At 42.8% G+C, this 20361-nt stretch overlaps 1 protein-coding gene across 2 annotated transcripts in view; it reads right to left on the bottom strand.

Moving 5' to 3' along the window:
- Nucleotides 1-20361, bottom strand: part of LETM2 (leucine zipper and EF-hand containing transmembrane protein 2) — a 300248-nt gene that overhangs the window by 236199 nt on the left and 43688 nt on the right. For both annotated transcript variants that reach the window (XM_078666310.1, XM_078666311.1), the window contains one exon: nt 203-659. In XM_078666310.1, the coding sequence (XP_078522436.1) occupies nt 203-659 (457 nt within the window). The remainder of the gene's footprint in view (nt 1-202; nt 660-20361) is intronic.

The following is a 20361-nucleotide window of genomic DNA, read 5'->3' as shown; positions in this document are numbered from 1 at the left end:
TCACCCCCACTACTCTAAAAGCTTTAAAGTGTATCAAAGATGTATCATATTGAAACGTTAAAATACATGCCTGAGAAAGCCTCTTTAATTGGCACACCTCTTTTGACACATTTCCATGTTGCTATTCAATGCCGCACATAGACTGCAGAAGGTTCATAGATCATGTAGAAATAGCTTGAATAATTCATAATGACAGTCTTACCCTTCGTCTTTCCCTCCTGGTAAGCACCTGCCCATGCAGTAGTCTCCAGACCATTCTGCTAGCAATCTTGGTATCAATCCACAGCAAACGGAACCCATTGTAATAGTGTTTCAGTTCAGCTACAATTTTCTGACGTATAGTTTTTTTTGCTGGAACAGCTTCCTTGCCACTGAGCTGAGATGATTCATTGGCTTTAGCTGTATCCTTTACAGTACATGCATCTGGTGGGGCTTTGTCAGGGGGAGAGTCTTGATGAAAACCAGTTGAAGTGTGTAAAGCTTGCGATTTAGCCCACGAGTGGGGGAGAGCTCTGATGAGGCTGGATGCCGGCAGCACAAGCTGGCTGCTGTCTGTGTACATTAGAAAGGTCCTATTCGCATGGTAACTTGGAACATGAAGCAGTCGAACACCTGAGAAGCATTGGCAGCAACTGTTCTGCATGAGAATGCATGGTCCTCTGAAATTCAGAAGCAAGATAAATGAACAAACACAAGAACCAGCAGAAAAAAATCAAACTATTATTTTATTGAACTAGGTGTAAATTCATTAATACCAAAAGCTGGATGAAAAATATCACCTGCAGCGTATTGCTTCCAGTTACTCTATCATTATTAGGCCTATCCATATGATCTACTTCACCTCCCATGATGTCTCTAAAATGGTCAACTCAACTCTACACAATGTAGGTATTAGAGAACCCCATAGTGAAAGAAAATATTATAATTTGAACAGATTCAGAATATTTGAGGTGTATTTGGACTGTACGCAGCTTTATAAGAAAGGTACAATTATTACACAATTCAGCTGAACATGCAAGCAAACCTGTATGTTTCAAAAACCTCAACATAGATTGTGAAAGTGCTCTGAAAAGAAAGTGTGCGCGCTTATCAGTCAGGTCCCAGAGCACTGGGTTAGATACACTGCACACTTTCTTAAAGGTGTTTTCAATCCTTTTCTTTTTAGTTAAATAGTGGCAAATCTTCTAATGGATTATCATTTAAAAATGTTGCATGGCTTTTTAACTTATCTATATGACTTATATAGTGCAAACCTAACTGCAAAGGTATGCCGTATGCATCATGTTTTACAGTGGACTGTGCAGACTCTGTTGAAGAGGGCTTAAGGAGAGTCCTGGTTAAGCATTACAGGCAACAATTTACAGTGGACAGGGAAGGGTATTGGGTGATGCTTAAAGGGAGTTTTGGCACAGCTAGTGAAGTAGCAGATCTGTGGATGGGAAAGTAAGTGGGGTGTTAATGAGAACTCCTAATGGTTGGTCTTACACATAGGATCTTATCTATTTTGTCACCCTACTGGTCTAAACAAATATTATATACGTGTAGAGTGCACTATATTTTACTAGACCAAGAAAGAGAGTGTAAAGGTTTTTTCAAATCTCAATAAAATCATGTGTGCTTCAAAAACTAATGTGCAACACAATCTTTGCACTTCTGGTACTACAATAAAAGGCAATGCAACACACAACAATCGACATTTTAACAATGACATTAAAACTTTTCAAGTTCAAACTCTCCCACTTGGGTGTTGGGACCCCTTGAATAAAGATTTTTGTGCGGCCACTGCAAATGATGGAACTATTAACTTCTCGCACTGTCAACATAAATGCTGCCAAATATTGCTAACAAATATAGCCTGCAAGCTAAAACACTAAAAGAAGTTTCCAATGAATATCCTGAACTGAAATGTACACAACATTTAATGTTTGCTGATAGTTCTAACTGCTCACAATAACCACAGGAAAATGTACACGATGAAAGGGCTCATTTTATTTCCTTTGGCGGCTACCCTCCAAGAAATATTGACTTACAAAAGTTCATGGGCAAAGGCAGGATGGTGGTGGTAATTCATAGTCAATCTCTTTATTCGACCTCTTGTAAAAAACAGATCATAAAAGCATCAATTCATTAAATGAATCATGGCACAATATTATAAAAAGATCCACACAAATCCACCATTTAAAACATTTAACATCATTTCAGAGACAATGGTTTCACAAGTAGGATCTACCAATAAAAAATATTATTTAAAATCATGTATGGGGCAACCGTGCACATTAAACAATTCCAGGGACTACGGCCCCCAACATTTAGTACAATCAATGTTTCTAGTTGTTTCAGAGATTTGATTGAGAGGACCCCAGTTCTTCCTCTTTCTCATGCATGCCCATAAAAAACATGTTACTGATAAGCTCACGAAAGGGTCATGAAGTGCCTTTATAAAATACAGTGCCACCCTACATTGTACAAAATTGTGATGCCTTAAAATCGGGAAGATAAAACATTTTCTTTCAGTATGATAAAACTTGCAGAAAAACACCATGTGCAAGTTCGATTGGGGAGAATGATTGTCGCAGGGGGGCAAGTCTGAGTGTTTAAATTTCGTCACTGGGTGGGCTAACATCAGAGGGATGTAATTCAGGCAAAAACGCAGTAGAATAAATCTATGGTGAGCGAAGTTGATACACGAGAGATATGAAAATCCATCACCCATTCTTGCAGGAATAAGACCATATACCACTGACGCCCTTTGTTTGTGATTTTTTTCCTCCTGAAAGAAGTTAGCCCTTTGAAGATACAGCTTGGTGATTTGCCTCTTCGAGACCTTCCTACACAGTGAAGGGTCACTGAGTAGATTACCCTGCCAAATTGTGATCAGTTCAGCCTCTACATAGCTGAGCCAGCCAATCCTGTTGCAGTAGTCCAGCTTCAGGCAACTAGCGATTATGTAGTACATTAAACTGACCGTGGACCTGCGCCAAAACGAAAGCCAAAGCAGGGTTGGGGCCAGTCTGATGGAATCAAGCAAGTAAGGTAACCCCAATTCCAAGTGTCAAGTATATTTTGATTGTGATTTGGGGTAAGGATACCCAATTTTTCAAGAAGGTGTCTTCCATTCTCTGAAGATGGTCAACGTTTGCCATCCCCCAGACTCTCGCCCCATACGTCGCTATTACCTTTGTTTTGGCACGATAGATGTTTTTAATTGTGTCCAAAGGGCTGGCACCCAGCTTTCTTGCAAAGCCCTTACTAGCCTGCAGACTCCTTTTCATAGCAGTTCTTCCCACAACCAGAATTTTCCAGGAGTGGTTCTTTTCAAATAGAACCCCCAGGTAGGAAAAGGAGTCTACCACTTCGAGTTTCTTTGAGGACAACTGGAAATGGGGGAGATTTTCTCCTCTTCTGGCGCCTATGACAATAAATGTTTTTGCCTCATTTGCTCTAAGATCTAATGAGGCCATAAATGAGGCATAGGCTGTTATAAGAGACTGTAAGGGCACCACTGTCCTGGCAATCAGGAATGCATCATCTGCGTACGCCAGTATCGGAAGGGGCCTATTATGAAAGATAGGGATATCCAGGGGGGCACGAGTCAGGGCAGCCTACACCCAGTTATTATGGATAGAAAAAAGAAATGGGGTGAGGACACAGCCCTGCCTTACTACCCTCTCAATTTTAAACGTACATGTACGTTCCCCATTTGCACCATTCCGAACAGAGAAAGAGCCATTGGCATATAACTGGCGGATGAAGCGGATTATCAGTGAGTCAACCCCCATCTCTTCCAGCATAAGCCAGAGATTCTGGTGGGAGACACAATCAAAGACCGCTGAGAGGTCCATTATTGCCATATAGATCCTCCCCCTTTCGCTTTCATGTATTTATCAATGCAGAGTGACAAGTTAAGACATTGGTCAATCGTCCCCTTTCCCTTCTGGAACCCATATTGCACTTCGATCAGTATATTATTTTCTTCGGCCCAGTTCTCCAATCTGGCTAATAAAAGACAGCCTATAAGCTTTGCAGTGGTGTCCAGAAGGGAGATGGGATGGTAGTTCTTTGGGGAGCTCCTATCCCCTTTCTTATAGATGGGGACAATTACACTCTGGTTCCACAATGGTGCAGGGCCCTCAACTGCTATTCTATTAAAGACGTTTGTTAATAGGGGGACCCGCAAGTCATAAATCTGCTGAAAGAGATCTATATGGACCCCATCAGGGCCCGGGGCTTTCCCTGGCGGACAAGGCTCCAACCCTCTCTAAACTGCTGTTAGCGACAAGTTCAGGCAACCTGATGGCATTTCATCAGGGTCAGCAGAAAGTGGGGGAAAGGGTGTTTTTATGACCAAAGATGCTTTCAAAGTGAGCCACCCAATCCTCCTCATCTACATAGGAGGCCAATGAGGGATCTTTGGAGTCCTTAAAATAAGGGGTGTTTATGACTCTCCAGAACTCCCTGCTGCTGCCCGAAATCGCAGTTGCTCCAAGTAATTCCAGGCCTTTTCCCTTATCTCCTTTTTTCTTTTTTCCTGACCTGTTTATAATTGTTTTGCTGTGGTGTTAAATATCAATCAATCAATCAATCAATCATGCCATTTGTATAGCGCACTACTCACCCGGGAGGGTCTCAAGGCGCTTGGGGGGAGGGGTATGCTACTTCTCGAACAGCCAGGTCTTGAGTTGTTTCCTGAAGGCGAGATGGTCCTGGGTCAGCCGAAGGTGGATGGGGAGGGAGTTCCAAGTCTTGGCAGCCAGGTAAGAGAAGGATCTTCCTCCGGCGGTGGCTCTTCGGATGCGTGGTACGGCTGCGAGGGCGAGGCTGGTGGACCGTAGCTGGCGGGTGGGCGTGTAGAAGGTCAGGCGGTCGTTGAGGTACTTGGGGCCCAGGTCGTGACACTGCACTTCTAAACGACAAGCTTGCAGGAAAACCTTACCACAAACTAAACTTACAATTGTGCGCCCAGAACTATCCACTGGTTCCTATTGTGCAAAGAAGCTCACTGTACCACCGCACCACTCCTCCCTACAGCAACAAGCTGCCATTCTTGACTTCAACCTACATAACTAAAGCATGCTTCATCTACTCGCTGCTGGTTTCTATAGGAAGAGGCCAAGTCCAGGCATGCTGTTGAGGCTACTTCTGGCAGTTCACAAAGCTCGAAAGGAAGTGGAGACCAAGGAGAGGGATGTTCAGGGGTCAGAACAAAAGTCATACTTTAAGTACCTTTCCGTTTCAATATTTGTAGGAATGCTCATGCTCTGCTTTAGTGTATGCTGCAGCAAAGAATCTCTTTCATTGGGTTGAAACAGGTGGAGCATGAGGGTCCTTGTACTTTGATTCTGAGTGCCAATATTGGAAGATATCGGGAGAAAGGAGCCTTTTTGGTGCTTCAGATCAGGCTCTGCATGTGTGAAATCATCAACTTTGGTGCTTCTTCTGTAGTTGGACCTACAAGGTAGCATTGTCCACTCACCGACAATCAATGAAGGTGGGACAGTCACAAAGTTAGAATGTCATGCTTGCCACATTTACTGCAGCACAAAGCGAACAGAGTGCACACAAAGTGGGCTACCCAGGGAGGTAAATAGGCAACGACAGTACCCCCGAATCCCTCTACAGGGACAAAAAAGGCTGCAGAAGTAAAATCGTTCTTTTTCTACCATAAGCAAATAGTTTGAGTGGAGAGTCCATTCTTAGGTCTTGCCTAACAGCGTGCTTGCGCTGTTGCTGCGAGGGGTTTTGTATACAGTAAATGGCTTGGAGCCAATCATTATATACCATTTGCTGGCTCGATTGTCATTTTTAGCTGCCTCCTAACTGGCCAACATATGCTTCATGACACCTTTTATTTCTTCTGGAGCATGGACCTTGGTCCATGCTCCAGAAGAAATGATAAAATAAAAAAAATGATTTCATTTGAATGGTGTCCCACAGTTCTTTTGCTGTTTGCGTTGTGATTTCATGTCCCTTTTCTTGATTTTTTCTAATCATTATTTCCACCTCCATACTACACTTTTGAGTTAATTTTCACTTCTGTGTTCTACAGGTTTGCCTTAATTTGTTTTGGAATTCCGCACTTTCTTTCACACCAAACAAATGGCTAGACCGTGTGACTGCATGTGCTTGAAAGCTGCGCCTCCTCTCTGCGCATACAAAGTATGTGTCTGTTTAAAGCGTACACTTCTCTGAAACACAAGCAGCCCTTTCACATGCTTCAGGCCAGGATCCAACAAAGCAACAAACATTTTGAATATATCTGTGCCTTTTCAAACACAAAGTATGTGGCTTTTCAAAGTGCCTCAATTTTGGGCAGCACTGCAGTTAATCCAGTTCGCCTTAAAAACGTGTCTCCTCAGTCTCATACATATTCCACCTCTTCCCTGCACATACAAAGTATGTGTCTGTTTAAGGCGCTTTAGTTTTATACTTTAATCCCCATTCTTAAATCCGCCAACTGCGATTTCAGATGCCCCTATATTTATGTGCACTTATGTGCAAGAGATATAGCCTAACGGCCACAGCTACACTCCACTCCACTCCAATCTACCCCACTCTACGCCACTCTATCCCATTCCACTTCAATCTATCTCAATATACCCCACTCCAATCTACCCCAATCTTCCCTACTCCACTCAATTCAATCTACTCCACTCTACTCCAACTTACCCCACTCCACTCTACCTCGTTCAACTCCACTCCAATCTACCCCCACCATTCCCATCTAACCCTACGTACCTCACGCCACTTTAACCCACTCCACCACAATCTACCACAATCTACAACAATCTACCCTATTACAATCTACTCCAGCATACCCCACTCCGCTCTAATCTACCCTACCCCACTCTAATCTACCCCACTAAACCTGACTCCACTTTGTTTACTCTACTCCAATCTACCCCATGCACCTCCAATCTAGCCCACCCCACTACAATCTACCTGCTCCACTTTACATTACTCCAATCTACTGCACTTGACTCCACTTCAATCTACCCCCTCCACTCTAACCGAATCTACCCCCAAACCACTCTACTCCAATCTATCCCACCCCACTATAATTCAATTTACCACAATCTACACCACTCCACTCTGCACCACTTAGTCCAATCTACCCTAGACCACTCCAATCTACCCCACTCCAATCTACTCCACTCTAACCTACCCCAATCTACTTCACTCTAAATAGACCCCACTCCACTCCAATCTACCACAATCTACCCCCTTCTAACTACCCCATTCTACCGTAATCGACTCCAATCTACCCCACTCCACTCCAACCCGTCCAATCCAATCTACCACACTCCACTCTACCCCAATTCATTCCAATCTACCCGACTCCACTGCACCTTAATCTACGCCACCCCATTCTACACCACTCCAATCTACCCCACCCAATGTACTTCAATCTACCTCACTCCAATCCACCCATCTCCACCACAATCTACTCCACTCAACTCTAATCTACCCCAGTCTAACCCACTCCAACCCACCCCAATCAATCCCACTCCAAACCAACCTACCTCAATCCACGCTCACTCTACTTCAGTGTACCCCACCCCTCCCCAATCTATCCTATTCCAATCTACTCCACCCCAATCTACTCCACCCCAATCTACCCCATTCCAGTCCAATCTACCCCAATCTACTCCACCCCAATCTACCAAGCTCCAATCTATGCAACTCACCCTAATCTTTCCCACTCTACTCTACCCCACTCCAATCTTCCTCATTCCAATCTACCCCACCCTACTCTATCCCACTCCAATTCACCCAATTTACTCCAAACTACCCAACTCCAATTTGCCCCAATCTACCACAATCAACACGAATCTACCCAATCTACTCCACTCCAATCTACCCACTCCAGTCAAATATACCCACTCCATTCAACACCAATCTACCCTACTCCAACAGTCTACCCCACTCCACTGCAATCTACACAACTCAATCTACCTGAATTCACCGCACCCCAACCAACTTCAATTTACCCCACCCCACTCCAATCCAATCCACCTCAATCTACTCGACTCCACTTCGATCCACCCCACTCCCCTCCACTCCACTCTAATTTACCCCACTCCACTCCACCCAGATCTACCCAATTCCACTCAGATCTACCCATGTAACTCCAATCTACCTCACTCCACCCCAATCGACCCCACCCAATCTACCACACTCCACTCCAAAGTACCCCAATCCACTTTACCTCTATCTACCCCACTCTATCCCTCTCTACCCCAATTTACCCCACCACACTCCAATCTACACCACTTCTCTCTACCACAATTGACCCCATTCCAATCTACCCCACTCGAACCTACCCTAATATTTCCTATTCCCATCTAGCCCACTCCACCCTGATCTACCCCACTCCACCCAAATCTACCCCAATCCATCCCACTTCAGACCACCCCAATTTACCGCACTCCAATCCACCAAACTTTACTCCAGCCTATCCCAATCTACCCACTCTACCCCACACCAATCAACCCCACATCAATCTATCCCACTCCAATCAAATCTACCCCAATTTTCCCCACTACTATCTACCCTTCTTAAATCCAGCCCCACCTCCACTCCAAATCAACCCAACTTAAATGTACCCACTCCACTCCAATCACCCCATTCAACTTCAACCGACCCCACTCCAATCTACCAGACTTGAATCTACCCCACTCTATTTTACCCCACTCTAATTTACCCCTATTTATTATACCCTACCCAATTCCAATCTACTACAATTTATCCCCTACACTCTACCTCAATCCACCACACCCCCCACCCCCCACTAACATTTAGCCATGCTGAACAGCAGTCCCACTGGTGCAAAACATGGCTAAAACATATTGCCAAAGCCAATAGGTCTTGCATAGGTGAGACCAATTGACTTTGCCAATGCTTGATTAATCAAGTAGATCCATTGAGATACTAAACCACTCAGGTACAGTTATTCATACTTGAAAGCTGTAATAATATGCTGTGATTTATAGATTGGCTCAGCCTCACTGCAAGTCAGTTTCATCTATAGAAATCTGGAACAGTCTTGAGCGCTCCTAATTCACCTTGGTAGTCTGGACTTCGTGCCATACCAAATAATACAGAGGCGCTTAATAAATGCTGAAGAATAATAATAGTTTCTCATCACAAAATCTCTGAAGTACGAGGTACAGAAAATATAGGCAGGAGTACATACATAGTCAGCAGAAGAAAAGGAATATGTGTCTAACAACAACATGCACAGGAAAGACAATCTCAGTGAGAGATGATGTGCTCGACCAGACCTCTTGCTTAATGTTTAAGCAGACCATGCAACAATTGTAAATAAGGTAGTAGCTGAAACTAAGTCTGAATTTCAGACAAGCATGAGTTAGAGGTGCTGGACAGAGACCTGCCGGCGACTGCAGCAAGTGAAAGTGTAGATCCTTTTTTTGAAAATGTTATTTAAAGTTTTGCATAACATACAAAAACAATTAGCTTATCAGCTCTTGCACATACATATTTCATTCACTGCTTACATCCTATTTAGGACATGTGCATAATATTATTTCACACTAATTACTATCTGAATCAACAAAAGCCTGCATAACATATTTCACCCTCCTTCCCACCTTCATAACTACATGCCCTCATACTGAGGTAATTTCCTTCAGTCTTGTGTAGTCTTTAAATGGTTCCCAAATGTACTACAGTCGCATTGCAAGATGCACTTTGTGGTAACATCCTTCTTCTCTTTTTATGTTAGAGTTTAAGTATGTCATTTCTGGAGTGTTAACTATGTAATTCAGAATGTGTTGTGAGCCAAGTTCTAAGTCAGAGAAGCGGTTGGTGCTGATCTGACTTAGACGCTTGGCTCTGTGCTCCAGTGGGTCCTTGGATTTAAACTTGAATAAATCCCTTTACAAAAACTTAGCCTGCCTCCATCCGCTCTTTACAATGGCGATGAGGACAATTTAAAATTATTGGACCCACTGCGATCCTAAGCGTTTTTAAAATTTAATTAAAATAATTTGATGGAAACGGACCTACGTCGTGATCCTCTTCTGAAGCAGGGGAACTGTTCGTGAGGCTGTCGGCAAGTGTGTTTGCGCTGGATTACTAAGGTACTGTTGACTTTGGGCAATTAGGAGACTTTCAGTCGTCTTTTCTTGAGCGCCCAAGAATCAGTTGGTCTGCTCGCGCTCTGGGGCGTTTGAAGACTGATGACGTACCTGGTACACAACCGTCTCCTGAAACGCATTGCCTTCTTGACACGCAGCGCGTAGGGCACGCAATGTCACGGCCATTTTGGAGTTCACTTTCTTCCCTGCTGAAACGCATTTGAAACGCAACGCTGCACGCAAGGCCACGGCCATTTTGAAGCCGATTTTCCGCGATCACCAGTTCTGTGTCAGCGCTCGTCGTGCAGTCTTGGCAGCTGGTTACTTCCGACGCCTGTCGACTACAACTGGCAGTTTTCAGTCAATTTCAAGGGGAATTTCTTGCGAATTCAGTGATTCGCTCATTTTTCTTCTTTATACTTTTGGTGAAGGTGTGGTAAGCTGATTCCCTATTTATCACACTTCAGTGATGTGCACACTATTTTTACTTCAGTGATGTGCACACTGTGATGTACACTTCGTTTCTTTCTCAGTGATGTGCACACTTTGCTTATTTTGACAAGTGCACTCTGATATTTATTGCTGTGTGGTGCATTTCATTTGTATAAAGGAATACATCAGTGATGTGCACACTTTACTTATTTTAATAAGTGCACTTTGATATTCATTGCAGTGTGGTGCATTTACTTGTTTAAAGGAATACATTTTGCCATTCTTTCACTACTGTCTTCAGCTTTTTACTAAATTTTCGATTTCACAGGTTTGTTTATATTAGTGGTTGAAATGGCATCATCTCAGATCTGCAATCAGCCATCTATATTTTTACAAATACCAGGTAAACCGAAGTTAAGCTGGAGGAAATGGTTTGATATATTTGAAAATTATATCGTTGCTATTGATGGCACTAAGTTTTCTGCGGAAAGGAAGAAAGCTATTCTTTTCAGTTATTTAGGCACAGCTGCTATTGAGATTTTTAAGAACCTTATACCCATTGCTCCACCAGCTGATGGTGGTGAAGGATGGAATGTGTTTGTTGAAGCTGTCGCCAGACTTGAAAAACAATTCGAGGATGAACCAAATGTTATGATTGAAAGACATTCTTTTCATAAGAGGAAACAGTTCACAGATGAATCCCTCGAGGATTATATAGCGGCTCTGAGGGTGTTAGCTGCAAATTGCGAATTTGGTGCCTATGTTGATACTGCTTTAAGGGATCAATTTGTTTTTAATTGTGCAGCTAAAAAGGTTCAAGAACGACTCTTGGCTTGTCGCAATCCCACCTTGGCTGAAGTTATTGATTTGGCCAAGGGGATTGAGAGATCTATTGAGTCTTCTAAAGTCATTGCTGCTAATGATAACAAGAGTTCTAATGACACCTCTGTTTGTGCTATTCAAATGGGCAGTAAGAGTAATTTTCAAACTAGTAAAATTTTGAGTTGTTTTAGATGTGGCTCAAAGGCACATTTGGCGAATTCTCCAGATTGTCCTGCTCTTAAGAAAAAATGTACCAAATGTAGTAAGATTGGCCACCTTGCATCTTCTTGTAGGATTCAAAGGAAGGGTGGTAGATCTGACTCTGCTGTTACCAGTGTTTCTTGTATTCATGATGATTTGGAGAATTTGGTCATTACTATTTATGATGATTCCTTTGATAGTCACATAAATAGTATTTCTCTTCCCTTTAAAGCTCCTTTAGGGATAGTTCATGTTGGGGAGGTTGCCTTTGAAGCTATGGCTGACTCAGGTTCGCCTGTGACCATTTTGTCAGATGTTTTCTTTTATGAAAAATGGAAAAGTGTCAAACTTGCCAAATCGGATATCAATCCTAAAGCATTTGGTAATTTTAAGATCAAAATGCTAGGTTTCTTTGAAGATTCGTTAAAATTTGAGTCTCGTGTTATTTTTACCAAAATTTATGTCGCTATTGATGGCAAGAATATTGTTGGGTGGTATGATCTTGGCAAACTTGGCATTAATTTATGTCCTGGATCTGATCATCCTATTCAGTTGAGAGAAATGCCTATTAATAGTGTTTCTTTTGAATATCCTATTTCTTCTATTCTGGATAGGTATAAGAATGTTTTTGAAGATATTGTAGGTGAGGTCAAAGGTTTTTCACACAGGATAAAACTTAAAAAAGGAGCTTTACCTGTACAACATAAGGTCCGCATGGTACCTTTGGGTGTAAGAGACAAGCTTAAGTCGCATTTGGATAGTCTCTGTTCTCAAGGTATTATAGAACCTACTGATAGCTCGGAATGGGTTTCGGCTATCGTAATTGCTCTTAAAAAAAATCAAGAAATTAGGCTGTGTGTAGATCTTTGATCTCTCAATAAGAACATTGTTGTAGAAACTTACCCTTTGCCTAGGATACAAGAAATGTTGGCTGCTGTCAATGGGGCGAATTTTTTTTCTATTATAGATTTAAAGGCAGCGTACCATCAAGTCGTCCTTGACCAGGATTCTAAAGATCTGACGGCATTTATAACTCCGTTCGGATTATTTAGATTCTTGAGGATGCCTTTTGGCCTGGATTCGGCGGCCAGCGTTTTCCAGAAATTAATTGAGAATTTGTTTTGTGGCGTAAAAGGTGTCCAGTCTTTTCAAGACGACATTTTAATTTTTGCTAAGTCTATTGATGAACACAATGTCACTTTGGAAACAGTCTTAAAGATCCTTAGCAGCAAGGGTATGACAGTTAGCAAGGAGAAATGTAAATTTCTTGTTCAAGAAATTGACTATTTGGGTCATAAGATCACTCAGGAAGGAATTTTCCCGAAAAAAGACATTATCAGTAACCTTGAAAATGCCAGCAAGCCTCAGGACAAGGATGCTTTACGTTCCTTTCTTGGGTTGGGGGAATATTACGCAAAATTTGTAAAAGGTTATGCTTTGGTTGTTGAACCTCTCAGGCAGTTACTGAAAAAGGGTGCTAGATTTGTTTGGACTGACGTTCACGATTCTGCTTTTCAGGGTGTCATCAAACTTATTGCTAATGCACCTGGTCTTAAAACCTTTGATCCTGAGGGGAAGTCTTTTGTTACGGTTGATGCCAGCACGGTTGGTCTGGGTGCTGTGTTCACGCAGATGGTTAATGGCAAGGAAAGAGTTATTTCTTTTATCTCGAGAGCTGTCAGAGGTGCTGAGGTTCATTATAGCACAATTGAGAAGGAGGCCTTAGCCTGTGTGTGGGCTGTGGAGAAATTGAAGAATTTCTTGTGGGGTAGGCCTTTTGTTTTGGTGATGGGCCATAAACCTTTAGTCTATATGATGGATGGTGTGAGGAGTGGAAGCGCTTCCTCCAGGTTGGTTCGGTTGATTGCAAGATTGCAGGAGTTTAACTTTGAGATTCAGCACATTCCTGGTGGTAAGAACTTTGCTGCTGATTGTTTATCTAGGTTACCCCCACTTGATGTTTCCGGTGATGAGGTTACTGATCAGCATGAGTGTGTGGTAGCTGCTGTGGATGCTGTGGAGTTTAGTAATTTTGGGATTGATGTGAATGAGTGGAATGACCATGCTTGTAGGGATAACGGTTTAGCCAAGGTCAAGTCTTATGTGGTTAATGGATGGCCTTCTATTAAAAATGTGGAAACCTCTTTAAGGAGTTTTGCTCAAGTGGCTAACGAGTTATCCATTGAAAATGGTATTTTGTTGAGGAATAATTTATTTGTTCCACCTAGTGGCCTTAGGGAAAAAATTGTTAGGTTAGCGCATTCTGGACATCCCGGTGTTTCTGGAACAAAGAAGTTACTTAAGTGTCACTATTGGTGGCCCGGATTGGATGCCTTTGTCGAGAAATTTATTAACAACTGTGCAGTGTGTGTTAGGTCTGACAAGCATTGGAAGGTGTCTTCTGAACCCCTGTCAATCTGTGAGGCTCCTTCCGGTCCTTGGGAAAGACTTTCGATTGATTTTTCGGGACCTTATGATTGTCTTGGCAGGGAGTTTAGGTTTTTAATTGTTCTTGTGGATGACTTTTCCAAGTGGTTGCATTATTCTTTTGTGGAGCATCCTAGTACTGATGTGGTCATTAGTTTTCTGGACAACGTTTTCAGAATTGAAGGAGCTCCCATTTCCATTAGGTCTGATAATGGGGTTCAATTCATTTCTAATAAAATGGGTTTGTTTCTTAAAAAGTTTGGTGTGACAGCTAAGAGGGCTCCCCTTTATAGTCCACGTTCTAATGGTCAGGTGGAGAGGGCCAACAGATTTTTTTAAGGAGGGGATTCAGGCTGCTTTGGAGAGTAATTTGGACGTTTTTGATTTTCTTAACCACTTGGCTGCTAAGGCACCTGATGAGCTTCCATTGACTTTCCATTGAAATCAATGGAAAGTCCATGACGAGTTACCCTTGTCATTAGCGCTGAAGTGGTTAAAGACAAAATTTCGAGTTATCATATCACTCCCAATTCTTGTACTGGTGTTTCTCCTTTTTAGGTTTTGCCTGGCGAAAAGATGCGCTCTGCGCATCTTTTTCGCGCAGGCGAAAACCTAATGAGAACTGTAGTGTGGGTTTGGGTCGGCCCTCGTCATTCATTGGCTGGCTCCATAAATGGAGCCTAGCCATTGGACGAGGGGCCTGTCCGTCAATGCCGGACCAGATTCGAGGGCGTTCCCGAGATTCTTTGGCTTTTGCCGACGTCACGCGACGTCAGCCGAAAGCCGGGAACGCCCCCGAATCTGGTCCGGCATTGCCGGCACCTGCCTTCCTGCTCCGTGAGCAGTGTGATTAGAATTATTCGGAAATGCATCCTGCTCCGTGAACGGTGTGATTAGAATTATTCGGAAATACAAAGAAAAAAAAAGTTTCTTGCTGCGCAAAACGTCCATTGGAGAATCCTGAAGCTCTCTCTGCCAACGACTTCTGCTTTTTTACGCAAGAATAATTGAAACCATTATCTGGAGAGCACAGAATGTTTTTGAAAGCCTGCCAGCTAATTTTCCAGTAACTTCTTCGGCAGTGGTACGCAGACAACTCTTCGATCTGAAGTTCAACAATTGCACTTTTAAGAGCTGGCCTCTAATTTGATTTGCAGTTATAAGATTTATATTTTGTGATTGGCTCAACGTTTAATTATTGTTTTAATTAATACAATCTTATTATATGAAAACCCCCTCATTGCAGCCGCCGTCATTACTGTGATCCTGTTGGTGTTTAGAGCCGACCCCACGTGAACAGACCGGTGGCCGAGTGGAACGGAGATGCCACCTCTACTAATTAATACAAAGTGCACGCTCCCCCGTGTTCCCGCCCCCGTCCCGCTGTCCGTGTTCTCGCCCCCCCCCCTTCCGCCCCCCCACCCGTCTCCTCTGCAGACCACTGGGTGTCTGCAGAGAGCGTCGTAATGCCGTGGTTCAGGGCTCGGGGTTGGTCCCGCTCTCTGCAGTGCGGGGTGTTGCACAGATCCGAGGGTCATGTCATTAACACCTCCCCAGCCCCTTCTGACAGCAGCTGCTCGACCCGCTGTCCTTCCTGCGGAGCTGGGAGCCAGCGCACCACGCACCGCAGAGGGGAGTGAAAGGAGGAGGGGCAGGAGGCGGGCAGGAACTGGATCCGATGAGCTGACTGCCCCGTCCGCCCACGGAACGCCTTCCCGCGCCCCCGGTGTTGGCTCGGCTGAGCTTTCCCTTTTCATTTGCTGGATTGCGACGCTGTGATTGCCCCGCACGCAGGATCCCGGGAGGAGGAACTTATGTGACCCCCGGCCCGGAGCTTGGATAACGCAGGTAAGCTCTCCCTCCTTCCCGTGCCCCCTTGTTTCAGGAAGTAAAGGGGTTCTTGTGACCGCCTGTCCTGTTCCTCACCCTTGGATCCGCAGGAACTGGGCGAGGAGAAGGATCTTGGGATAAGGAAATCCGGAGAGCTAGGCCACAGTCACGCTTCAAGGTGTGTACTCGGGCAGCACTCCCGCCCCGTTAACAATTGACACCTAACACGAGTGAGTAACCTACACAAACATGTATTACGGATCCTGTCACTCTGTTTTCTGCGCCTTTACAATCCGTGATATTCCTTAAAACGTGAATTAGTGAGAAACCCTGAAAGGGTGAAACGCAACAAGACAGAAAACTTCCCCAGTTGCTGCTGTCATCACGCCTGCCCTTTCCCATACGTGTTGTATGTATCAGCTTTTCTCAACAACAGTGGCTGCTTCTGGGGAACAGTGTGGTGTTGTGTGTCATGCATGGAATCAGGAACACTACTGTGCTCCGGATTCCATGGGATGACAGTTACGACCCAGGTTACCTGATCAGATGTAACTTATACTTCTCTGCAATAAATCTCTACAATTTCATGCCATTGACTCCAGAAGAGACATAATTTCACTGGCGACGATTGGGCAACAACCCTAAATTAACCTGGAGTCCCTACCTGCATCACTGAACCTCGAGTTCTGATGAGCATGTGAATGAAATTGATGACGATTATTTAGAAGAAGAATTTCTTTTTGCAATATATTAAGTCAATACTGGCGAGAAAGACTCACCTTATTGCACTGTGAATGTAGGAGGAAAAGAAATTAATGTCATGGCTGATTCAGGGGCAAAGCGCACGCTCATTGGTGAAGAATGGATGAAAGAATTTCCTGGGTTAAAATTGTCGCCTCCAGATATAAAATTACTTGGATACGGCAAGAAACCCATTGAAATTCTTGGTTTCTTTAATACATCCCTTACTTTCAAAGGCAAAACTATTAATTCAAAGGTATATGTAGCCAAAGATGGCTCTTGTTTGTTGGGTTGGCCTCAACAGAGGGACTTAATGATAAAATTAGATCCCAATCATCCTGAACAAGTACTAGGGTATTCTGATTTGATCATGAATGTAGACTCTGATCTTGCTTCTGAATGTGAAAAAACATTTCCTGTAGTTTTTTCGACCTCCAAGTTAGGTCTTTTGAAAAACTTTGAACACAAAATCATATTGAGGGAGGATGCCATCCCGAAAGTTCACAAAGTTAGAAATGTCCCCTTACATTTAAGAGATGCAGTAAAATCTGAACTTAAAAAGTTGTGTGATTTAGACGTCATTGAGGAAATAGAATCCTCCGTTTGGTTATCCCCAGTCGTTGTCGCTCACAAGCCCAACGGCAAAGTAAGACTCTGTGTGGATTTGAGGGATTTAAACGAGAATGTGTGGGTGGACAGACATCCGCTCCCCAATATCAATGAAATGTTCACGAAATTGAAAGGGGCATCAATTTTCTCCACTTTGGACCTGTCAAATGCTTATCATCAGATAGCATTGCACAAGGATAGTAAACATTTGACATCCTTCATCACTTCGGAGGGTGCTTTTAGGTACAAGAGGATGCCTTTCGGCCTAATATCAGCATCTTCCGTTTTTCAAAGGGTCATGCATAATCTTTTTAAGGATTTTATTAATGTCTTATACTTCCAAGATGACATCTTGATTTTTGCATCCAATCCATCTGATCATTCCGAGATTTTGTATAAAGTTCTATATATATTACAAGATAGTGGTCTAACACTTACAAAAGAAAAATGTAAATTTGGTGTAACTTCTGTTGACTATTTGGGGCATACCATAAGTAAAGAGGGCATTTCCCCGAAAATGAATTTAGTCAAAGCTATAGAGTCAGCACCAGATCCTATTGACAAAGATCAGCTAAGATCTTTCCTGGGGCTTGCAAAATATTATTCAAAATGTATTCCCCTATTTTCTGACAAGACGGTTAGCATGAGAAACTTGATGAAAAAAAATGTCCAATTTCTTTGGGATGACAACTGCAGGAAAGAATTTTTATTGTTAAAAAAAGAGTATCATATCAGCACCTGCATTAGCAACATTTAACACGGCCAACAGTTCATTCGTTATCACAGATGCTAGCAATGTAGGAGTTGGAGCAGTATTGATGCAACGTCAAAAAGGTCAATTAGTGACGATTGGGTTCGCATCTAGACCTTTGAGGGATGCAGAATGCAAATATTCCACATTAGAAAAGGAGGCTCTAGCTTGCTGGTGGGGCATTGAATACTTCCGCAAATATGTGTATGGCACTGTTTTTAAGCTGTGGTCTGACCATCGTCCATTAGTAGATTTATTTACTACCAAGGGCTGTGGCAAAGCCACTTCAAGAATTGCCAGATGGCAGTACAAGCTTCAAGACTTTCATTTTAAAGTGGAATATATCCCTGGCATTAGAAATGTCTTAGCTGACTGTTTATCTAGACTGCCCGTTCCTGATGACAAGGTTGTGGAAGAAGATAATGATGATGACAATGTTGTATCAATATGTGAAATCTCCAAAGGTTGCATTGGTAAAGATAGTTGGAAGTTGGCATGTGATAATGATTCAGTTCATAAGGATGTTTGTGGTTTTGTAGAAACACATTGGCCTCGTAAAGAGCTATTATCTGATAAAATTCTGCCTTTTTATCATGTTGCGCAGGAATTATCCATTGTAGAAAATGTATTGTTTAGAGGTTTACAGTTAGTGGTCCCACATGAATTACAACCAAAAATTTTAGACATGGCCCATGAAGGTCATCCAGGGATGACGTCCATGAAAAGAAGGATCAGGAGTGAATTTTGGTGGCCAGCAATGGATAAGTGTATAGAACGTAGGGTTAGGAGCTGTCTAGATTGCTGCTTAAGCGACAAATCACAAAAACAAGTTAAGTGTGAATCATTTCCCATATCTAGACCTTCACGTGTTTGGGAAAGTGTGTCATTGGACATTGCAGGTCCTTTATCATATAACAAAAACGTGATGTATGCAATAATTCTGGTAGACCAGTTGTCTCAGTGGCCTGAGGTGAAAATGGTTTCCAGTATAACATCTAGTGTTGTGATTAAATTTTTAAACGAAGTATTTGAAAGGGAACGTTTCCCAGAATCTATCACAACTGACAATGGGGTACAATTTGTATCTTTAGAAATGAGAGAGTTTATGGAGCGCCATGGAATAAAACATAGGCGCGTGTCAGTGTACTATCCCAAAAGTAATGGCATAGTAGAGAGATGGATCAGAGTGTTTAAGGAAGGCCTGCAACTTGCCTTGCAGAGTGGAAGAGATTGCAAACAAACCATTAGTGAAGTCTTGTGGTGTTATAAAAACACACCCAGGAGCATGGGAGACCTGTCTCCTTTTGAAAAGATGAGAGGGAGGAGATGTAGTTCCAACTTGTCTCCACCTTGGATGAGAAAGCTTGGCTCAAAGAGTTCTGATGACATCGATTATACTCCTGCTAGAAGTACTAGTCAGTTCAGTATCAATGATTGGGTCCGTGTCAAGAAGTGCAGGAATGTCAAGTCTGGTGAATCTCGGTATTCCAGTCCTTTAAAGGTCATGCGTGTTGGAAGACAAGTTGTCGAGCTGTCAGATGGAAATGTGTGGAATTTGTCCAGGGTTGTTAAGGTTCCCAGGTGGTTGTGGCCCAAGGATGTGTCTCCAAGTTCCAAAGTTGCTTCTGGTTTGAGGTCTTCCAATGGGGCAAATAATTGGAGAAAATTCTCTGATTCTACTATCCCTCAATGTTCTCCTGAAGTTGGATCTTCCTGTTCTTCTGCTGTCAATATACCAATCCAACGTGTACAGAGGACGAGCCGTATTCCTGCTTGGTCCAAGGACTATCATCTGTATAGATAATTCAATTTGCATATTGCACATAATGTATTTCAGTCATTAGTATTAATGTGATTTATTTCCACGATTTTTAATGTATAATATTTGTTAATTCTCATTATTTATCTTATCTTTATGTTTCTGCAATTCTTCCTTCACGAAGGGGGATGTGTGGTGTTGTGTGTCATGCATGGAATCAGGAACACTACTGTGCTCCGGATTCCATGGGATGACAGTTACGACCCAGGTTACCTGATCAGATGTAACTTATACTTCTCTGCAATAAATCTCTACAATCTCATGCCATTGACTCCAGAAGAGACATCATTTCAAACAGCACGTCTGAAAGTTATCTGTCACTTTCTTCCTGCCCCACTCGTTAACCCTCTCCATGTATTTTGCTTTTCAGGGCGTTGTTTATAGCGAGTAACCTGGCAGATACATTAATTATTGGAAGCTGTTTTAGAATGCATTGTACGTTGTTATTTCATTCTTAAATCAGTTCTGGTAAATGCGTTTAAATATTATTACAGTCCGTACTGGGCATTCTTTGCTGTATAGATAGTTATACACAAAATTTCGCTCTTAAAGCACATTTTACGCGTTTGTAGGTGTAGGCGTTTGTAGGTGAAAGCTGCACTGGTGAAGTCGTAGCAAGTTTCCGGACAGGC

The sequence above is a fragment of the Lissotriton helveticus genome, chromosome 11 (assembly GCF_964261635.1).
Source record: "Lissotriton helveticus chromosome 11, aLisHel1.1, whole genome shotgun sequence".
Classification (NCBI taxonomy): domain Eukaryota; kingdom Metazoa; phylum Chordata; class Amphibia; order Caudata; family Salamandridae; genus Lissotriton; species Lissotriton helveticus.
This window is presented reverse-complemented; position numbering and strand designations above follow the sequence as displayed.